Source organism: Falco biarmicus, chromosome 6, assembly GCF_023638135.1.
Source record: "Falco biarmicus isolate bFalBia1 chromosome 6, bFalBia1.pri, whole genome shotgun sequence".
NCBI lineage: Eukaryota > Metazoa > Chordata > Aves > Falconiformes > Falconidae > Falco > Falco biarmicus.
In genome coordinates, this window is record NC_079293.1 from 43,432,342 (window position 1) to 43,455,821 (window position 23,480).

Below are 23,480 nucleotides of genomic sequence, written 5' to 3' on the forward strand. Positions count from 1 at the left end.
AGCCGCCTCAGCTTGAAAAGCGGACACGAAAAGGGTCATATAAACCTAACATACGTGAGTGCGCATGATCGTACGTCGAGGCAAATAAGTACATATCGTAATCCCTCTTGAATTTTCCTTTCGAGAGGCTTACCGAAGCAAATTGCCCCGGGCATTTGCGAAAGCAGTCATCTCGAACTGTGCGGGGTTGCTTTATCGAGCTCTGGTTTGACATCGATTTCCCGATTAGCCTGTTTGATCCCCTGTTTCTATGCCACCAGGTTAAAAGTCACTAGGATGACGGCTGCCTTGGCACCTCCGAGAGCGATGCTGTAAGACTTCGCTGTGATGGTATTTGGAGCAACCCGGGCGCTGGCGGGGGGAAGCGGGTGCCATTTCCTACATGTCCTTAAACCATGTGCAGGCAAGAGGAGCCCATGAAATTCGTGACCTGGGTTTGGATGACATCGTGCAACAAAATGTTTGGCGTGCTGCTGGTCTTTTTCCCTGCTCTGCTCCTGGAGATGGACGTGCTGCCCAGGAGCGCCGGGCGGAAGGTGCTTCTCTCCGCAGCCTCCTCGCAGCGGTCGGTGGCTCGGATGGACGGGGATGTCATCATCGGGGCCCTCTTCTCTGTCCATCACCAGCCGCCGGCTGAGAAAGTGCCCGAGAGGAAGTGCGGGGAAATCCGGGAGCAATACGGCATCCAGAGAGTCGAAGCCATGTTTCACACTTTGGATAAAATTAACGCCGACCCGGTCCTGCTACCGAACATCACCCTGGGCAGCGAGATCCGAGACTCCTGCTGGCACTCCTCGGTGGCCCTGGAGCAGAGCATCGAGTTCATACGGGACTCCCTCATCTCCATCAGGGATGACAGGGACGGAGGCACCCGCTGCGTTTCCGACTCGCAGCCCCAGCCCCAGAGCAGAGTGAAAAAGCCCATCGCGGGGGTCATCGGCCCCGGCTCCAGCTCGGTCGCTATCCAAGTTCAAAATCTGCTCCAGCTCTTCGACATCCCCCAGATCGCTTACTCCGCCACCAGCATCGACCTGAGCGACAAAACGCTCTACAAATACTTCCTCAGGGTGGTCCCCTCCGACACGCTGCAAGCCAGGGCCATGCTCGACATCGTCAAGCGTTACAACTGGACCTACGTCTCCGCCGTGCACACGGAAGGTGGGTATGGGGTATGGGGCAGCCCGCTGCGCCCCCCGCTCCACCCGCCCCCACACCGCCTCCCCCGCGGCCCCGGGCGCTGCGCCCTCCGCGGGGGCTCCGCAAGAACGCGCCGGTGCTTCCCCGGGACGCTGCCACCCGGGGGAGCCGTGAGCTGAACGGGGCAGAGTCGCGGGGTGGGGGGGGGACACGGACACTGTTTCCCTCGGCGCGGAGGAGCCCCCCCGACCCCGGTGGCCGCGGCTGCGGGAGGGGTGCCAGCAGCGCACGGAAGCCCGCAGGGAATCAGGCGCCTCCCCGAAGGTCCCGTCCCCGTTCACAGGCAGAGCGGTTCCTGTATTTCTAAAAAAAAACAACCCCAAAACGACAAGTTAACAGCTGTGAGCATGCTGGGGGGCCGGGGAGCCGGGGGGCGCCCCGGCTTCCCGACCCCCCGGCTCCCCGGCCCCCAGGTCCCGCTCGCACGCTCGGTCGCTGCCATCGCCGCAAGTTTAGCAAAATGTAGTAGCCCCGCTGCAGTCCAGGTAGCCCCTGCAGAGCCAGTCCCGTGGGAAGGAAGGAGCCGTGGCTAGTCTGGCTGCGGGTACGGGCAAGCACGCTTCCATGCAGCTTGAACAGTAAAAAAACATTCTTTTCTGTACAATCTGTTCGTAGTCAGCAGGGTTTGTTAATTTTAAATATCAAAAGAAAATATCAAAAGTGAGGGTATTTTAAAAAGGAGAGTTTTTAGGGTTTGTTTGGTTGGTTTTGTTTTTTTTTTCCTACCCAGGCTAGGTGATCAACAAAAATTACAGAAGTAATTGCATTTGATGGAAAGCAAACTCTTGTGATATATTATTGTGACATTCTTATAGTCCAGTTATGATCCTGAAAATGGGATTTTTAAGTACAAAATTGCAAAGCTGGCCACATTATTGCTAGAGTTTTGTAGCTCTTCTGTTTATCTGACCGTATCTTTTGTACGGATTTGATTTATGATTCCCTCTGGTTACTGAGCTGACTCCACTCCTTTAATTCTCACAGAGATGACTAAGTAAAAAGAGGTAAGAACGTATATTGTGATGAATAAATAAAAGAATCTCTAGGGAGAGCTTCATGTAAAACATTCAAAGGTGAATTGGATAAAACTGGACACCTAAAACATGAAAGTGCTGCAGTCTGGGGGGGAGAGGGGTAAGAGGAGGAAGCAATGACCTGACATTTCCAGTTCATTTATGCCCTGTTCACATGAGAAAACGAACTGCTAGCAAGAGTTGGACACGAGCTATTAAGATCCTGTATTGCTGACAGATTTGATTAGATCTTGTGGAAGGCCAGTGTGAAAAATAAACATGAAAGGGGCAAATTCTTGATGTAAATCGCCACCTCTCCCTTCGAGGCACTTCGGGGAGCTATGCTAACTCACAGTGCCTGAGGAGCTGCCTTAAGGGACCTGCTCCCTCCCTCCCTCCCTCTGTAGATGCAACTCACATTAACATTAGTGGGACTTGCCTCTTTTGGAAAAGACAGCAGCTTATGAAGGTTATTTGTTCATTCATTTTAAAAAGATCGTTATACATAGTAATTTCAGTCATTGCTTTTGAGAAATTTTAATTAAATATCTATTGTATGACTACATTACTGACTGATGAAAAATGCTTGTTGCAAGACATTTTTCTAGACTTTGAAGTGATACTTTTGAAAATAGTGGATCAGTTCTACCCCACCAGGCAACAGACTCCTCTTAGGAAACGTCACAAGGATTTTGCAGCTTATGCAGTTTGAGATTCATATTTGCTTTCTTAATTACTATTAATCTGTACCTGCCATACCTTTGTTGTTATATTCAAGCTACAGATTCCACTGGAAATACGTAGCAAGCTTCAAGTTCTGTGTTTCTTTCCAGAAAGACAAGTTATTAACCCCATCCCAAGTGCTACTGGGTGGATTCCAGAGACTTTTTTTTTTTTTTTTTAATTTAAAGTGAAATTAGTATTCATGAAATTTGGTGTAAATTGTTACATTTCTGTTGTTTCAAATCACATGCATTCACTGTGAGAGATCTGCTTGCTGGTTCATTAAAGGTGGGACTGTTCTTCACAGACAACACAAAGCCACTCTGAATAACAGTCTGCGTGAACAGGAGCTGCTCTATCCATGCTATGTTTGGAAATACAGGGATAAAGTGTAGTTAGAAACATTCCTCCTCCACACTTACTCATAGGCCTCTACGCTCTCTCTGTGGTGGGCTGCAAAATGTGCTAGGAGGAATTCTAGGGTATCATGGGTTGGAGAATCACTTCAGCAAGGACTGTAAGGAAAGTGCATGTTTCTAGGAAATGCACAGCTTCACACTCTGAAGAATTGTTTCACCTTCTAAGGACTCCAGATCCAATCTGGTCACCTCTTGAGAGCAAAAAGCTTCTTAGTTGCTACCAGACCCCTCATTCTCATGGGGATGGACAATCCTCAGCTCTTGCAGCCACCCAACCACAAGGGGATGCAAAGAGACCACTGAGCTGACGGGCTACCTGTGTCAGCCAGCCATGCTCCTCAGTTTACACTGGCCCAGGGAAGGGTCGCAGATAGCCTAGAGGTGATGAGCCTTTTCTCAAACAGTCTGAACCATCCAACTCCTCTGCTTACTTTTCCTCTGCTTCTATACTTTAGTTAGAGTTATTGGAATGCCCCAAACAATACCAGTCTACACGATTGTATCTTTAATGAAAATCAGAAATAAATACCACAAAATTTGATGCCCATGTTCCTTAACGTGAAGCCTATGCATACCATGAGAATGAAAATAGTCACCCATGTAGCATGATGTCTTTAAGTAGTCCCCAATATCCTACTCTGTTTTAGACAGGAAAGTTTATTCTTCCTGTGTTAATATGATTAGTGTTAACTACTGGTGACGGCATTTTACTCTATAAAACCTCTGCACACTAGTACATGAAGTTGCATGTAGGTATGCCATACCTCTTAGGGTTTTTTGCACATTCGTTTAATAAGAAGTATAAACATTGCACTTGGATGGAAACTTCTCAGTTAGTGAATAAAGTCTGTTTTCAAAGGCCCACATAGCACGTTGCTCCTTTTAGATTAAAATTGACACATAAAGCTCCACATTAAAGAACACAGAAAGGCAAGTTACTATGTTTGGTTATTTTATTACGTATCTCAGTTGAGGATAGTTGTACATCACAAGAGTGTATTTTTTCCAGAGTGGGCAGCAGTCATTAAACGATGTGAGAAATCGGTGCATCTGCCGGCAGAAGGCTGTGTGACTGTGTAGTAGCTGCAAGACATTTTCAAGGCTATTAGCTTTTTAAGGATTCTTCAAAGGTAATTCAGTGTTGGAGTTCTTGGCATGTGTACATCTCAGCTCTTAGGCTTGGATGTCGTTCTTATCTGGAAATGCACATAAGTGGATGCCTAACTCTGAGCCAAGGCTTCCTATGGAAATCAAAGGCATCAAAAGCACATGTGTTAAGTCAGGCACAATCCCAAGCATGATAAGGACAGACGGAGCTGTCTTGATGAAAGGGTTACTTTCCAAGTGAGATATTCTGGTCTTCAGTGAGATAACCTCATAGCCAGGTATTATTCTTAACTTACCACGCAGCAACTGGTTATTTGGTAAAACTATGAGGAATTACCGGGGACGCTTTCTTCCTTGCTGGAGAAGAGCCACTGAGCTGCCTGTAGAACAAGGCAAGAGATGGCGGGCACCACCTCTTGCTGTTTTGATGCTGAAGGCACAGAAGTTAGTAGTGTTGTCTCCAGAAAATGCAGAGCCGCTGTGAGGCTGCTGTATGTTACACCAAGTTCCAAAACCCACAAAACACCTGCACCCTGGCTAGTGAACAGCACTGAGTCTACACCAAATCCCTCACTTTCCGTGGTTCCTCTTATACATGAAGCAGGAGAGAGGGCGATATATCAATTCTGAATATGCAAATGGAAATACTTGATGCTATGCCTGGCTTTTAATTTAAATCATTGCATACAATTAGCCTTACAACAGGTATGTGAGATTTTCGATTCTGTGAAAATGAAATTTGAACATGCAGAATAGATCCATTTGAGTGCCATTTGCGATTCGTGGACCGTTCTTGCACTTTAGTGTAGAAATACCCCTGTATAAAGAAAATTTCCACTCCAACAGATTGACATGCAGACTTTGTAAAAGCAACTTTGGAAATCGAATGATTAAGTTAATTGCACCAAATTTTGATTGTTTATAGATTTGTTTTAGAGAGCACAGAGATGTTTCTGGTCTTGATCAATTTTGTCAGATTTGTATTGCCAGGCTGTTTCTTTTTCTGAAGTATAAGGCTTGAAATGAACTATGATGAAGCAGATGGCACAACTGTAAAGACTTTCAGATCAAAGTAGATGGAAGGTGTATTATCTTCACAATTATTTTTGATAACCTGACTGCCACACACTTTCCATTGTAGTAATGTACAGGAAATTCATAAGCACGGTTATATACGTTGGAAAGATGAGGGAAGGGAGTGAATCTTGTACTTCATTGCAAATTTCAGAGGAAATAAGTTCTTCCAGTAGAACTCAGTAAAGTAGCTTCAGACATGCTAGAAGACAACACTTCTGTTTAAAGATAAGTGGGGAGATATCCATCAAATAGCTTAGAGGAATCATTTTCATACAATTGTCTTCCATTTCTCACAAGATATTCCTACAGCTGTTTCTAACAATGTTATATTACTAATTCCATGGTGTCACTCAATGATTGATACTTTCTGATAAAAGCTATGGTCAGGCAATAGAGAACAGCAACTCCAGTTCAGATGTTTGACATTTCAGAGTTTGCAAAAATTTCTATAGTTACCAACAGTTACAAAAACGCTCTTAAAAGTTAACCTCATGAAGTGTTGTGAATTGTGCCTGAGATGTGTGTTCACAAATGCATATTCCAATCTATTTTTTTCTCGATTTAACTGGCCTCACTAACCATCTTCAGAGGCTTTATGACAGGGAAAAAAGGAGAGAGATATGTCCCAAGGAGGACAGAAATTAATTTGAAAACAGGTAGGGACTCAAATATTCCCTTCATTGGATGTATTAATTGTATTTATTAGAAGGTGCTGGAAGAATCATTCACAATGATTGATGTCAGCAAAATTATTGAGCGTGAAAAACACCATAGAGGTCAAGAGAAATTCCTTCTCGAAAATATATTGCTTTGCAGTACTCCTAAATTCACAAATAATATAGCTTTTCAACTGCACAACTGGCAGCTGCATGAGTTAAATCAACTCAAAAGACTCATTGAACTTCTGTGCCTGTCTTCTCAGCAATATTGCTAGAGTTCATATTTATCAGTCAGCAACCATGGGTGCATTTGTGCTTTACTTCTATTTTTTCTGCATTATGCCCTTGCTCTCAGATTTGTGTGTCCCACCATCGTTGTAAACTCCTGCAGGATTCTTGTCTCACTGAAGACTGTTTTGAAAATGTTAAATGATCTTGGCTTTCTCAAAAAGCTATGTGAAAATGCCTCTACAATATTCCTTTGAACATATGGTTCATAATATGAACTTGCTTGTCCTTAGGTTTCTCAGACAGAAAACCAAAAGCTATGTAAAGTGAAACCATATAACTAGAAGTAGTGTCACTCATTGAGAGAGATTCTTCAGGGATCTGATGCATCAGTGAGCTGGTAACGGTACTGGGAGACCAGAAGCACTGCATCTGCCACATGCAACCCAGAAAAAATACCCATCAAAGTCATTACTAACTGGTGCTCACTGACCCACGCTAAGCAAAGCAGAGACTTCAGTATATTTTCTGGGTGGCAGGTGTTCACAGCATAAGCCACTATCACAGATGGCAGTAATTAACAGCTGCGCTGGCAGTCTGAACGGGAGGGCCAGAAACTGACTGGGCATGAACTACAATAGCATTTCACCTAAAGAAACCATTCTTTCACCTATAGGTATCTAAGAGATGCTAAAGGATATCACCAGAGATAGGTGGAGAGACGTGTGCAACAAATGAATGCCATGAGTTTTGCTGGCTAACTTTTCAGACCGGATCTTTTCCCAAACACTAATATTGCTGTTATTATTATTACTATGAATGTACAGCTTAAAGAACAATTTCTACGTCTGGTTGGCCTATCAATGCAACACAAAGTTGGCTGTTGAGAGAGGTGGCAGGAGTCCTGTGATCTTTGAAGCTATCGTAGCTGTTGCTGCTTGTTGGGCTGCGGCCCCAGTTCCTGGCCGGTATGAAGGAGTGCCCGCCAGTGGCTGGTCAGGGACACTGGAGTGGGATAAAGTCACTGGAGTCAACCGAGTTTACTGAATTCTTTACCAGGGGAGAAACACATACAGGATAAGGGCCATTTTTTAACCCCCTATCTCAATTAGAATACCTCACACCACAAATGGTGTGTAAGAGGTATGCCTAAGAATGGTGCATATATAAAGGCTTTTTGTAGTAATTGTTTTATGTGAAAAATAAACTTCGTCTCTGGCTGAGGAAAGGAAATAAAAAATTAAGAATTTTAGAACTGTTGTACTGGTCCTTCCGCAGTGGGCTGAATATTAAAAGATGCAAGAGTATGTAGCAGCTTCCCAAATACTAGGGCTACTGGCTGCCAATAGACCTTTCCTTTGTGAATTTTTCCAGTCCCTTTTTCTATCTATTTATTCTTCAGTCTCCATAGTAACATAACAATGAATTCTATAACTTAATTGTATGTTGTGTGAACAAGTGTTTCCTATTATTTACTTAAAACTGTTCCTTGATGACTGCATTATCTTCATACGTTCATGAAAAAAACTTCTCATCATTTCTTGATCCTGATTGTTATCCTGTATTTCTAATTCCGATATGAAATGTATGGAAGCAGAGCTATATTCAGTAGTCAGTGGGGGTTAAACTCACTTGTGAAGTAGCAATTTCAGTATTTCTCTCAGACCTTTCCTAGTAAACTTCCAGTAGTCCTTTACCTTTTTAGCTATCACCATGCTAAATGGATGCTGCCAGAAAATATTACCACAAAACCTTTTTCTTAAATGGTAAAGCCAACTTCAGAGGCCATTATACACATAGTTTTCCTCATGTGTGTTACTTTTAATTTATTAACATAAAATTAATTTTCTACACTTCGGCCCCTATCAGTTAGCCAATTATTAATCCAGGACTTTCTGTCTTATCACATATTACTCCTGTTTCTCTCAGAGCCTTTAATAAGAGAATTCATCAAAAGCTTTATCTAAATTCAAAGTACTCTGTAGTGATTGTATCATTCATATGGTCATCTGCTCCAACAAAAAAGATGAATGAACTTCCGAGGTATGTATTTTCTCTGAAAAAGCTATGTTCATTCTTCTCTAATATGGCATATTTATTTATTTGTGCATTAATACTGTTCTTGTTATGGTTCCTACCAATTAGCTTTGTGCAGTAGTATCTTAAGTCTGCAGAAATATCGTGTCTGTTGTCCATTGGGTTACTGTCTGTGCCTCTGTAGTCTCTATAAAATCTGTTAAAAAATGAAAAGTGGTATGTGAAGAAATAAAATTACTTTTTCCACTTTACAAGTTCCATCTGTTTTGGTACTAAGGCCAGTTTAACTGGTGCTAAAGTACCACAACAGAAAATTAGCTGGTATTGGTGATTTGTTAAAGTCCGTGTTATGGATTTGTTCTACAATACATTCTATTGACACTCTGAGACAACAGTTCAGTCTTATCCTACATAAGGAATGACCTTGGTATGAGACCCATCCTATCCACCTTTGCAGGCAGTGCAGATTCAAAGAATTAATTTAATTTTTCTGTTATGGTTTTATCTTCCCTGAGTGCTCTTTTTATATAACTCGTCATCACTGAATATCAGGCAAGTCTCTGGAATATTTGGTGGGTTATTAGATTCTATGCCTTTATGTCTCAAAATTGTTTCATCTTGTTTTATTCTGGTTTTGTATTTCATTTGTCAAGGTATACTCTGCTCTCTTTCCTTCATTAGGATACAACTTAGACTTTTTAAAGTATTTGTTTTATTTTTATTATATTTATTTTATTTTGGTTTTTTTTTTGTTTTATTTTAATAGCTTTAGAAAATCTACTTTTCTTCTTTTTTATGCTGGCTTTTTTGATTCTTTTGGAGCTTTAGCTTTCAGCCTGTCATATACTTCTCAGTAGTCTTCATGTAATTTGTTAGTATGCCACTTTTTTGGCTGTTTCTTTTAATGTCCTTGAAATTAGCTGTATCATTTTTATAGAACTTATTTTGTTTTAAATTAATATTGCTGTTACTGACTTTTTATTTCACATGCAGCTTTTTTCTGTCCAGATATGACTAAACTACAGTCACAATTACAGACTGGTTTTTGGATAGTTAGGTTTTAATAAGGCCTTGTATACTGCTCAAGACTAAACCAAGAGTTGCTGCTCCTTTTCTGAATTCAATGAGCAGATGAGTAACACACATGAAAAAGAATCAATACACAGTGTGTAAGATTTGCTTTAATTTTCCATTATCTAACCTACAGTCTGGCCATACTACATACAGTGCCAGGGTGGTTAACAGCATTTTGTGACACGTGGGGTGCTTTTTAATGAAAAGTACTGTGCATCACAAGCTGTTCTTTCCTCTTGTGACATGCCACTGCCTAAAAACCAGTGTGAGATATTTAATTTTACTGAAAAGTAATTGTTTGTTATACAATGCACTGTCCTCTGTTTGAACAATTTCCATTTGTATTCTCTCTTGAATGTTTTTAAACAAATTAATTTCTTTAAGTATATTTGAATTATAGTAACAGACAGCAATGATGTATAAGTCCGTTTGAAATGTGGTAGGAATGTTGTAAGAATAAGCATTTGGCAGTTCTGGTAGACAAAACGGAGGAGGTCATGTCCCACTTGGGTGCAGAGAGCAAGTGTAGCTGTAAGGCTCTTGATCCAATGATCATTGAAATTAGTTAGTGGTCCTCTGTGGAGTCCAGTGGAACCTGAATGGGGCACAGCAAGGCCATCAGATGTTATCTTTTCAGGTTGTGGAGCTGACATTTCTCAGAAAGTGCTAAAAATCCACAGGGCTTGTGAATCCTACAGCTAGAAGGATCCCACAGTTAATCGAACGTAGTGTAGAACTGTGTGAAGGCAAACTGTGTTTGTTGGATTTGCACAATATTAGAGGATATTCATATACATATTTTTTTCTTTCCAACTAGAAGAAGGTGAATCTGCTTCATTTCTTCCCATACGAATTCCTTAGTGAATTTAACTCTTGTTTCTCTTTGCAAACTGTGTGAGTAGCAAACTTTCATTTTCTTACATGTGGTCACCATTTTCGATTGTTTGACCAGCAACTTTCATCCTTACTCATCTCTGGATAGATAGATTTGCGCTAGTAATTTTCCAAACATTTATTCAAAGAAAAGTAATCCTGGCAAACAGCAAAAAGAACGAGGCATGAATATTGCTGAAGTGACAGCTATTTAAAATCTGAACAAGTGTTCATAAATACTTTCTAAAATGTCTGGCCAGGCTCCACTGAACATTGAATGTCTTCTCCTATGTGGAATAGAATATAAAAGATATATTTGTAATTAATTGTCAGGAAGTAAGAAAACCTTTCATGCTTATTTATATAAGCCTTTCTTACCCACATGGTGCTCTGGAGAGGCTTTAGCAAATGGAAATTTGGCATGTAGATCACAGTGCTGGGTATTGAAAGGTGGTGATCCTCCTGGTAAAAATGTATTTCTCTGACTGCAAGCTCCACATGTATACACCTCAGTGTCTTCCTGAGCAGCAAATATGTGAAACTTAATATTGACACTACTGGAAAGGCACGATATATTGTCAGCATTGCTAAAACTGGTAGGATGAATTGAGAGACTGGAAAATTAAAACCCACTTCTACAGCTGTGGGCCAACACCATTCTCTAGGAGGATGCCCTTATTTGCCAGACCGAACCTCCCTACAAGGCTAAGCTCATATTCAGGATCGTTCTAAAAACTCTACAGCTATATGAAGCAAAGTGCTGAGCTGGGACAGCTGCTTTGCTGGAACAAAAATGTTCAAGACTTTGAGAAGGGGAAATGAGCCAGGCAGCAGCCCCAGCAGCCTGGGTATCACTTGGGCCTTTCCTGTTTCCTTCCCCCTCAAGTCACTACAGTTGTGGCCCTCAGGTGTCACTGCATTCCCTTGGAAATAGGGTTAGCCTTCCTCTTTCACAGGGATACCTGCCCGGCTCAGACCATTCTTTGTCCACTGTTAAGGCTGACCAGAGCTCCAACATCTCACAGCTTGGTCAATGCATACTAAGTGACAAGGTGCCAGTGCCAGTCACGCAGAGACAGAATTCCTCCTCCTCCCCACGCAGTGCCAACCTGCAGGGGAAATTACACACAAGAATAACAGGCAGGTTTTCCCGGAGCTCCTTCTGGAATTGTCACTGACCTCAGAAAGCAATGGCCAATATTCTATTAAACACATACCCCTAACCACCCTTGCAACGCTGTCCTCCAGTGTTGACATCCTGCAAAAGGGTAGGATGAGGGTGTAGCAAAACTCTGAGTCTGCAGTATAAGGACAGTAATGTGCAAAACCAATGTTAAGAAGTTGAGTGAGGCAATTAATATTGATTTCAATATAATATGGAACAGCCAAAAATGGACAGTGTTGAGTTATGCCAAAAATCCAAACACAAAAGACGAATGAGCTATGCCAGACAGCTTTGGCTACCAAGAGAGCAATCCCCAGCAAAATAAGAAGATGATATAGGATTCAGATAACAAAAAATTGTAATTAAATTAAAACCAATCAGTGTGACTCTACAGAAAATAAGTCTTCTCAAACAAACTTGATTTTATGCCCTGATGAAAATGCGAACTTGGTAGCTATAGATAACAGTGCAGACAAAACAACTTGGATTTCTGTAAGTCACTGAATTAGTATTATGGGTTATTTTTGTTTAAAAAGCACTGTGCAATGTCAGGAAATAGGTATCATATAAATTAAAACTCAGCACACTGACCTCAGCAAGTGAAGAGTGACCATCAAATGAGATTATATCTACTGCATTGCACAGAACTTGACAAAATGTCTAATGCCTCATTGTCTTCGTCAATGATATACAAAGCATAATGGCTGACAAGATATGCAGATTTTTGAAATGGCAATTAATAGGGAGAAAAGGGAAGGTTCGGATCTCCTGGCAAGCTAGGCCCAGTCTAAGAAAATGCATGCTAATACAGTCAAATGTCAGCCATAAATACAGGAATAAAGCACATGTGCAATTTACATAGGAGAACTGTGTCCCTGAAAGAAGTCCTAAATTTATTATATGGTTATAGAGGAGCTGCATCAAAAAAACCCAACCCAAAATACAAAAAGCTAATGTCATCCTTTCATGCTTAATGTGTTCCTTGAGGAACTTTACCTCAATCTAAGGATTATTAGTATTAATTTTGCTATTCTTTGTTCAGTTCTGTTGTCAACATTAAAAAAAAAAAGTTAAAATGTTGAAAAGAGGTAAGGATAAAAGTCTAAATTATTTGAGGACTGAAAAAAAATTACCTTCTAGCAGGAATCTAAGCCAGCTTTGTCTACCTGGTTTGTCAAAAAGAGATACAGCTTAATTTATCAAAAAATGTTTCATTTCCTCCAAGCAAACAAAACCAGCAGGCAGTACAGGGCTCTGTATCCTAATGGTTAAATGCATAACAAGAACCAACAGCTGGTAAGCCAACAAATTCTGATTAGAAAGAAGACAAACATTTTTACTTGTGATGGTGATTAACCAGTGGGACAAATACTGAGGAAAGTGATATGTTTTCAGCCTTTTTCTGTTGTCTAATCAAAATGTGCTGCAGATGTTGCAGCACAGTTTTATCCAAAATGCAAGTCACTGGATACAGCACAGTGGGATCTGAATGTATGGGCTGGCATTATACAGGTGGTCAGATACAAAGAGCTGACGCTTCTTTCTGGCATTAAATCTTAGTCATTAATGCATGGTTTTGGTTATGTAAACAGGCAGGAAAAAATGTTTAAAGAGTATCTTAATATTCATGGGTTCATTCATCTGCTCAACTGCCTTGGAAAATGTTGATACTGATTGTAGAGGAAGAGAAACGGGATGAAATAATCCTCTCAGTCAAAGTCAGTCCGCTGGTGCAGTTTACATGCATTATTTTAAGTCAGTATTTGTTCCCTTACCAGCAGCTGGTGCTTGTTAACACATTTTTACCAGATTACCATTAGAGCCCTTTAGTTCATACTATTTATGTTTGCTTGGGGGAAATTTTTAGTTTCATGCGGATTTTATACTGTACTTACTCTCTTACTTCTGACATAAATGTTGGCCCCTATGACTGAAGAAAACAACAAGTTTTCTAAAAGGATGCAGTGACACTTTAGTATGGTCTCCTTAACTAGAATACGACTTTGCACCTAGAGTGATATAATTCATTTGACAGCCCATGTAAAATAAATAAATAAGAAAACACTACAAAGAAAACAAGAAGTTGGTAGCTAGCATAATTAACATTTTTACCCAACAGTTTTTCTAGAAATGAATTCAGTGATGAATTTTGTGAATATTCATTTTATTTTTAACAGAGAAAATATGTCCATTGATATTTTCTGGTTGTTTCAGAACACAACCAGCATGTTATAGATGCTATCCTTTCATGCAATGAACATCTTAATGTACTTTTACAAGACAATTTATAGTCATGTTTGAAAACTCATTGTCCTTGTCACACCTACTTGTGCCTTTTCTACTGAGTCCAAATATATGTGAAATAATGTATTCCACTCTTGTTATAGCTGTGGTGTTGCCTGTGAAGTGTGAAGCAGAAATGTGCTGGTACCACAGATACCCAAAGTCACATCACTGCTTTTTATAGTTCATATCCTGAGGACATATGAATAATAAAATGCTCTTTAAAATTCTGGCAATACATCTGTATTTACACTCAGAACTATGATTCGGCTTTAATGAAGTCAATGGAAGCTATTGACTGAAATTTAGTCATGCATCTTACTCTATGGAAAGATCCTTTAAGGTGCAGAATACTCTTGCTTGATCCCAAAAGGCATGCGAGCACTAGCTTAACTTTACACTTGAATTATGGAGGACAAGAATTAACCATACACTTACATGACAGTTTCTAGGGATCGCTCACATCACAGCAGTGTCCAGTGCCTTACAAGATTAGGCACGATATGCTTATCTGTCACTAAAGACAGGCTTTCTACTGATAAAACTAACATTTATAAGCCTTGTAAAGGTCTGTGCAGTGGGTTAGGCTAGAGGAAACCAAACGGCCTTAGAACTGTACATATCAGAGGATTATGAAAACCGGTGAGTAGGTTGACTAAAGAAAGGCTGCAGTCCACTGGAGAAAAAGGGCAGGATTTTGGATATGCTGCTTTGAATGGACAGGTGAAAGTTAGTTACCACTGTCTTTCTCAATTTAGAGTGCTAAAATAACTGACTAGCTTGGCTCTCTTCCAATTTTGTAAATAGAAGATCTAGGTAAGTAGGCAGCTAAATGAATGCTGAAACTTCATTGTATTTGCCCATGTAAGAGTTAGGATTATTTTTTAAATATTTTATTTGTTTTGCTTTTATTACTCATTTGCTAGAAACACTAGATTGCTAGATTACACTAGGGTAAATGTCACGTGGATTTCTTTCCTCTCATTTTTAATGAACACTTGTAGAGTGTTGATTTGTATGTGCTTAAATTCACAAGCTCATGCAACTTTTATCATAATACATGCAGGAAAATAACACACAAAGCAGAAAAAGAAAGGAACTATTTCTGCGTCTCCACCACACAAAGACTTCTCATGTAAAAATCTGCTGGTTTTTTGCTGTTGCCAGCCTCCTCATACTAGTATAAAATTTTAACTTCCAAGGAAGCTATCTTAAATTGTCTAGTGTCTAGCAAATACTAACTTAAATTTCAGAATACACAATATTTCGTAAAACAGATAATTAAAAAAAAATTACAAAATGAAGCTCACATCCAGAATAAGCACTATGTATGTTCCATTGCTTAATAGCCAGCAGAACACAGAAGGTGTCCGGGAGCTGCCACAAAACAGGACTTGGCTGCCTTATTTTGGGGGGAAATTTGTTGAAATGAAAAGATTCTTGTAGAATCATTTGATTTCACTGAACCAGCACCTTTCAAAGGAGGAAACATCCTATAAGAATCTTCTAACTGGCTCTGCCTCTAACTCTGGGTCTCATCATTCCACCCCCTAATAATCACAGCCTGTACCTTTCTGTACCAAGTTCTTCTAGTCTTTCCTGCAGCTTTCTCTCCCAGGCCTGTATCCCAGAATCTATATGAATACCTAGAACAGCTTTTAAAATCTCAATTGACTATTAATTGTTTTCAGAAGGTATTGTCTTCTGGAAAAGCACACGCTTATTGCCAAATCACTCTTCTTCAGTACTGTGTTTTTCATGTTTTTACCATAAGCCACCATATTTCAGTAATTTGAACAGACAGGTGTAAGCATCTCTGGACCATACAGAATTGATGAACATGTCCTCAGTCACTGGGAAGTACATTTTCTTTAAACGGAAAAAAAAAAAATAATCTGTCTGAGCTGACCTGCAACCTGAGTTTTCAGACAGGCAGAGAATTTGAAAAAGGCTTTGTAGTCATTACAGTTAGATTATAATTAGCTTTTTATTATTGTAAGTTATTTTAATGTAAAAATAGAATTCACTTTCAACCTGATTCCATTGATGTCAGTGGAAGATTGGCCGCTGATTTCCATAGGAAGAAGTTTTGGGTATAATTACTACACCATTTCAATGCAAATGTACATGCATATGAGGAAAATGTACACAATTATGAGGAAAGAAGCTTATAAAACAGGAGAGCTGAGAGAAAACCTGTATATCTTATTATTTTTTTGTAGAAAGATTCCAGAGATATATTCTAAAAATGTAAATCTTTATGAAGAATTGCTTCATGGTAACGTACATTTGAATTTCAGTCTCAGGGAAAATTTGCTTTATACTGCTACTAATTATCTTTGTGGTGACGAAGGCCATTGTTATTTAGAATAAAAGGAAAAGGATGTTCTTCATACTGTAATCAGGAGCACCAATAAGCAAAGGCATACATTTTAGTGAACAAGAGGGTGGGGATGATGCACACCTGCAAGCACAGATGTTTCACCCTTAATTTCGGCAACTTTGATTTTATTCAGAGCATTTAAGTTCTGCATCTGTCAAGGAGTTCTGCTTCACTGCTAATTAGGAATAGATCCAGTAGATAAGAAGGATCCAAATATGTTTCACAGTTACATGAAGAAAACAAACAAAAAAAAAAGGACATTTTACCTTAGTCCTAACTCACCCTTGAAATGGTGATTGGCTACAGCTTAGCTGTAGGTGATTCATTCTTATATTTATTGCGGGAAAAAGTGCTTTGGACAACTGCAAATAAATTACTTTAACATTTTAAAAAAAATTTATTCTGAGACACTCTTAATAAGTGCCAAGGAGGGAAACATGACGGTCATTCTTATTTTACATGTTATCTCATTGATCATACTAACTGGAAGAGAGTCTCAATCAACTTTTCCTCTGAGCAGATGGGAATACCATTTTGTGAAGTATTATTGTCAAATGTTACACTGCTGTATTTTGCAAGGACATTTTATGTGTTCATTGTTCCAAGTGGTGGGTTGACCCTGGCCAACAGCCAGCCACCCACACAGTCACTTTCTCACTCTCCCCACTCCATACCAATTGGACGCGGAGAGAAAATAGAACAAGAGTAAGAAAACTTGTACGTTGAGATAAATAGATGCAGGAAGAGGGGAAAAAACCAAGTGAAACAAAGGAAATTGCTTACCACATCTGACAGACAGACCTACATCCAGTCAGTCTCCAAACAACAGCCTTCTTGGAAGCCCAGACCCTCCTTCTACTTCAGTTTTTATTGCTGAGCACATTGTCATATAGTATGGAGTAATCCCTGGCCAGTTTGGGTCAGCTGTCCTTGTTGGGTCCCCATCCAGTCTCTTGCCCATCCCAAGCCTACTCGCTGTGGGGCAAGGAGGGAGCAGAGTAGGAAAAAGAGAAAGGTTTGGTGCTGTGTGGGCACTGCTCAGCAATACCCAAAACACTGGTGTGTTACCAACACTGTTTTACCCACAAATCCAAAGCACAGCCCCATACAGGCTGGTATGAAGAAAGTTAACTGCATTGCAGCCAGATCCAGTAGAGTCCAGCTCAAGAAACACTGTATTTCCGTGATTAAGTCACTCTCCTGTGTAAAAGATTTATTTTCTTATCCTCTCATGCCAAAATTGAAGCCATATTGCCCACTTCGCTGATAAGTGCTTTAAATGCTGAACTGCCTGACTGGAACTTTGTGTCTGCAGAGGCCTTGTTGCGTTTGTAATGTTGGCATGCTGAAGCTTTCACAGCTAACACAGTAGAGATAATGGCATTAGCATTTCAAACTGTAGTTCCTCAAATACTTTGAAGTGTATTATTATTTAATCTAGATTTACAGCCCAGAGCTCTCTAATGGACAGTTCCCAGGTTGAATGTTTCATGCTTAAGTAACCTGGATAACTGTATGACCAAGCATGCTGACAAGTTATAGGGACATCTTACAGATAAATGACAATTGCTACACTTAAGTTTGAATGTTGCTTCATTTAAAATATATTCTCAAGTGGTATAGGACCTGTGAGTTTATGAGAACTTCAACTGTTTTGAAATAGGAAACATATTTAGAAATGCAGAGGAGAGGCAGAGGTTCAGCTTCGGTGGGTGCCACCTGAGCAGAAGTTTCCCAAGATACAGTCCAACTCAAAATTCCAGAACCCTATAAGCATCTTCTTCATGGACTCCCCACATTGTATAACTGTATGTGTACATTTAACCCATTTTAAGATCCACCCTGGTAAGTTCCTAAATACCAACAGTTCTCTTGCCATGTTATTCTAGAATTTAATTCCTTCTACAATTAACAGCTTCTTAATGCTCTGCTTTTGCTTGCTGCTTTGCGGGAAGGGGGCGGGGGGAAGGAAGGGGAGCAGGAATTGATATGAGAAGGAGATTGAGCCCTTGGATAACTCACTTTAAGTTACATCTTCCTGTCTTTCATGATCTTGAGGGTTACACTTTGAAATTTCACCAGTTTTCCAGTATCTTGTAGTACTGGATATTACTGCAGAAGTAGTCATAAGGTTGTGAAACAGAATTAAGGTAGTATGATCCTTCTGTTAGTACAGTATCACACTTATTTAGATAACTAAAACCCAATGCTTTTGTTTTTTTAGCCACAGCATTACCTTCAGTGCTTGTCTATTATAATCCTTAAGCCAGTAATTGCATGCCATGATGGAGTCCAAGATCCTGTATGTGTAACATTTTTAGCTCCTGAGGGTTTAAATATATGTGTCTTTAACTGCATATTTTTTTCTCTATGCCCAGTTTACTGAATTATGTAGATCATACTGCATTAGTAACTTGTCTCCCAATCTTTCTGTCATTTGCAAATGTCATTGGTAATGCTTTTGTATTTTTGTTTTTCCAGGTCACTGATTAATGTTAACTAGTAAAATCTAAGAACAGATCCTTACGGGACACAATAAAGAGACCCCCATTTAATGAGTGTTCCTTCACTGCAAGTATATGTTGAAACCTACCAGCCAGATTTTAATCTATTTTATGTATGCAATACTGATTCTTATCATTCCAGATTCATAACCAAAATGTCATGCAAAATGAGGTAGATGTCCCGTGGAAATCTAACTGTATTGCATTGACATTATTAGTTTTAATAACCAAGTTTGTAAATCCATTGATAAAAGATATTTTGGATAACTAAATTTGAAAGATCTAGTTTCTACATACACATAATGATTGGCACATGTTACCTTGCCCCACTCCCTTAATTTTTTTCCTACTCCAGTTCCATGTCAGCTCCTGAGCTATTTTGTCCAAAATGAATGTCAGGCTGGCAGACCTGTAATTATTCAGGTCAACTCACTTGTCCTTTTGAAGTATTGCACAACGCTGCCTTTGTTGCAGTCCTCTGGTGTGTTACAACTTCGGACAGCCATTGAAAATCATTTCTAGTAGTTCAGAGAGCTCGTCAGCAACTTCTGCCAGAAGTTATCTGAACACATCCATTTTAAAATGCCTACCTTTTGGAGCTGCCACTTGATTTCCTTCTGAGTTGGGAAGGGAAATTACCATTCATCATCACCATCAAAACCGTCATCATCTTCTGGTATGTATACATTATCTGTCTCTTTCCCAAAATACAGAACATAAAAACTTATTAAATGCTTCTTTTTGTTCTGCAGAATCCCTTCCAGCACTAATCCATCATCATTATTCATTGTATCTGCTTTTCTTTTTTCTTTTTTCTTTTCTTTTCTTTTTTCTTTTCTTTTCTTTTCTTTTCTTTTCTTTTCTTTTCTTTTCTTTTCTTTTCTTTTCTTTTCTTTTCTTTTCTTTTCTTTTCTTTTCTTTTCTTTTCTTTTCTTTTCTTTTCTTTTCTTTTCTTTTCTTTTCTTTTCTTTTCTTTTCTTTTCTTTTCTTTTCTTTTCTTTTCTTTTCTTTTCTTTTTATTTTTTCCGTTTCCTTTCCTTTCGTTTCCTTTCCTTTCGTTTCCTTTCCTTTCGTTTCCTTTCCTTTCGTTTCCTTTCCTTTCGTTTCCTTTCCTTTCGTTTCGTTTCCTTTCCTTTCCTTTCGTTTCGTTTCGTTTCCTTTCCTTTCCTTTCCTTTCCTTTCCTTTCCTTTCCTTTCCTTTCCTTTCCTTTCCTTTCCTTTCCTTTCCTTTCCTTTCCTTTCCTTTCCTTTCCTTTCCTTTCCTTTCCTTTCCTTTCCTTTCCTTTTCCTTTCCTTTCCTTTCCTTTTCCTTTCCTTTCCTTTCCTTTCCTTTCTCTTCTCTTTTTCTTTTTTCTTCTTTTTCTTTTTCTTTTTCTTTTTTCTTCTTTTTCTTTTTCTTTTTCTTTTTCTTTTTCTTTTTCTTTTTCTTTTTCTTTTTCTTTCTTTTTCTTTTCTTTTTTTTCTTTTTTTTTTCTTTTCTGAAGTTCCCAGCTTCCAGTGTTTCTTTGTTACCTTTTGAACTCACATACCACAAACTAGCCAAATGGCATAATTTCCTTTTTTCCAAGACAGGAAGGCCAGTTCATATCTAAGCAAAGAATGTGGCTGGGGGGACTTACTGGGAGAGGCAGAGGAAGGCACAGCTCTGCTGCCCAGTTTGTCTCTGCTTAGTCTGGCAGGCAGGGCTGCTTGGTGTCATTAAGGGCAAGAGATGACATATGAGGCAGTAGCTGCTGCTGCTGCTCTGGTAGTGACAACTCCTGAGGTTGAGGAGGTCAGGGCTCCCAGCCTCCATATGTCCAGAACAGCCAGGAGCAATCAAGCTGCTGCTCCAGTGCTTTCACCCAGCTGAAAAAAATCCTTTTTTTTAACATTTAATGATTAACATTGCCGTTCTATATTTTAAGAATTCTCAGAGGCATTGTAGAAGCCTGCAACTCTCAATTTTTTCAGCAATCATTTGCTTGAGCCTCTGTTTTTTTAAAAATAAAATAAATAGAAATTCAGTCCAGATAATTTCAGGCTCTTTTTAAAAGGGGAACCATTTAAAAATTTGGGTGTAAGTTAATAAGAGGTTGAATTTCTCAAAAAGCACCGACCTGAGATTAGGGCAGGTAAACTAGCTAAAAGTGGAAATCCTTATACAAAAGTACTATATCAGTAACCATCAGCCAAAATAACCCCTTTTCAGGGGTCAGAAAAAAGAATACAATGATATACCTTTCACTTTAGCAGACTTTCACACATTTTCATCCCAGGGCCCCTCCTCCCTTCTGCTCACGATTTTGACAAACTTTTGAGCCAGCTCCAGTGACAGAGCTCCCCGTGTAGCAGATGGCTGTTTCTGTGTGTGTTCAAAAGATGGCAAATCTCTGATGGTGTTGCTCAGAAGGATTGCCCAGTCAACATTTGGGGCACTTGAGTCATTGTTGTGCTTTTAGCTGTGCCTACAGTTGTGTTTTGCATTGAAGAAAGCCATATTTTGTTTCTCAAGGACTGTAAGTACAGCAGATATCTCGGGGAAATGTCTATTCCCATTGTAGTGTATTGACAGATCTCCACTCTAAAAGAAAAGAAAGAAAACCAGTCATTTGTGATTAAATAAAATTTTTTCACAGCACCCCATAGGTAAGAGAGAAAATAGTTCATCCCCCTCTTGTATCTGCGTACATGAACATACAGAAGTGCTTCAGATGTTTTTTGTTGACATATGGTTTTGTGTTCAATTATCTGTGCTAATATGGATATCCACTCAAAATACAACATTATTTAGGAGGGAGGAAAAAACAACAAATCCACTCAAATTTAAGTCATCAAGATGAAAATATCTTGCAGAGATGTCAAGAAATGTTAAGAAAACTTAAAAGCTTTCTGCTTTTGACTTCCTTTAGATTTGTTAGATTAGAGTGCAGGCATCATGTCAGAAGAGCAGCAGTGCTTGTGAGAGAGCATTTATCAAGTGCTAACAAGAGGAGGAAGGGAAATTGAAATGCCATTACAATCTTATTCTTCATTAAAAGTGAAGTACTACATTTCCAACTAATTCATTTTGACAGATGATAATCTGACAGAATTGACATCTATAACAAAATGTGACTAAAGTGGATGCAATACAGGAAGTGATGTTTCAAGTTTTTTTTTTCCTAGCACTATGATGTTAATGTAGTAGATAATTCAGATTTGGACTTCTTTAATCTCTTAAATCCATTTATCTTTGATCATCAATATTTTTTGTTATAGGCAGATATCTACCCACAAAACCAAAAAAAACATTAGCTTCTTAGATTGTAAGGAAAATGAAGTAATTACCTGATCAACATTGCCAAGGGAAAATAGCGTCCGAACTCTTTTCCCAGGCAATGTGTGAGGAGGCATTTTAAAGCATGACTTTTTTAACAGCCTTTTCTCTCCCAAGTTGGAGGTTTTTTTTTTCATTGGAAATGCAACATTATTTTGTTATAACTGTTGATGAGATTTAAGAGAGAATGGAGTGCTAAGCGGGGAACTCTTGCAAGTTACTTTCTTGTAAAACTTCAGTTATGGTTTTCTTTGGGATATAGGGTTGAAAACAAGGCTGGCAGTCATGTTCCGACAAGATATTGCAGAGGTATTTCAGCAATGTATTCCAGATATAATTATTAGTCATAATGTTTCTTTGCTAGTTATTGAGATAGACTCTAATGTGCGACTGAGAAGTGCCGAGTGAAGTAGTCACAACAGGATTTAAGTCCCAACAAAGGTCCTGCTGTTCCTGAACTTTTCTTTAGATGTTACGATGAGGCCTCTCTAACACTCACCGAGTGAAAGTGATTCCAAGGAAAGCATCAACCAGAACTACTTTTAGCAAGAAGTACATGGCAAAAAGACACAAAGCCATTGCACTAGTTAAGAGGTCAATGAATGCTTCTGTGAAGAAAGGTGGTGCTCCCTGGGCAGGTATATAGCAGTATGCCACCAAACTTGGTCCCAGTGCCACTGAGAACCTAGCTACTCAGTTGTCTTTCTGAGTGTGGTTTTTTTGCCCACAACTGAACAATGAATAATCTCAGGGAGCAGTGAACAGAGAGCACAAAAAAATCATCAGTTATGGTTCCTTTGGCTGCAGACCACTATGCAATAAATTATTTCAAAAGGTTCCTGTATATTAGTTTAGTAAATAGTTGGCCTGTTTTTCCTTTTTAAATAATTGCAGTTAATTGCCAGACAATGTCTTAAAAATACTGTCTTTAAATATGATCTTTAAACAAGAAGTTAAATTTATCTCTAGCAGAGTCTAGCAATTTAAATTTTTTATCAGATTCTCTTTTGTTTGCTTTCTAATCTCTTCATTTCATTTTTAGCATGTCTTATTGGTTTGATAGGCCCCCTTTGTAAGCTAAGGAAGACGCAATAAGTTTGGAAATATTGCCGTTCTATATTTTAAGAATTCTCAGAGGCATTGTAGAAGCCTGCAACTCTCAATTTTTTCAGCAATCATTTGCTTGAGCCTCTGTTTTTTTAAAAATAAAATAAATAGAAATTCAGTCCAGATAATTTCAGGCTCTTTTTAAAAGGGGAACCATTTAAAAATTTGGGTGTAAGTTAATAAGAGGTTGAATTTCTCAAAAAGCACCGACCTAAGATTAGGGCAGGCAAACTAGCTAAAAATGGAAAACCTTATACAAAAGTACTATATCAGTAACCATCAGCCAAAATAACCCCTTTTCAGGGGTCAGAAAAAAGAATACAATGATATACT

The 23,480-nt window shown here is 39.3% G+C and overlaps 1 protein-coding gene across 2 annotated transcripts in view; it reads left to right on the plus strand.

The window, feature by feature from the left end:
* Positions 1 to 286: 286 nt before the first annotated feature.
* The window catches only part of GRM1 (glutamate metabotropic receptor 1), a 195,708-nt gene continuing 172,514 nt past the window's right edge, over positions 287 to 23,480 (plus strand). For both annotated transcript variants that reach the window (XM_056344584.1, XM_056344585.1), the window contains exon 1: positions 287 to 1,158. In XM_056344584.1, coding sequence (XP_056200559.1) covers positions 396 to 1,158 — 763 coding nt within the window. In that variant the 5' untranslated portion in view covers positions 287 to 395. The remainder of the gene's footprint in view (positions 1,159 to 23,480) is intronic.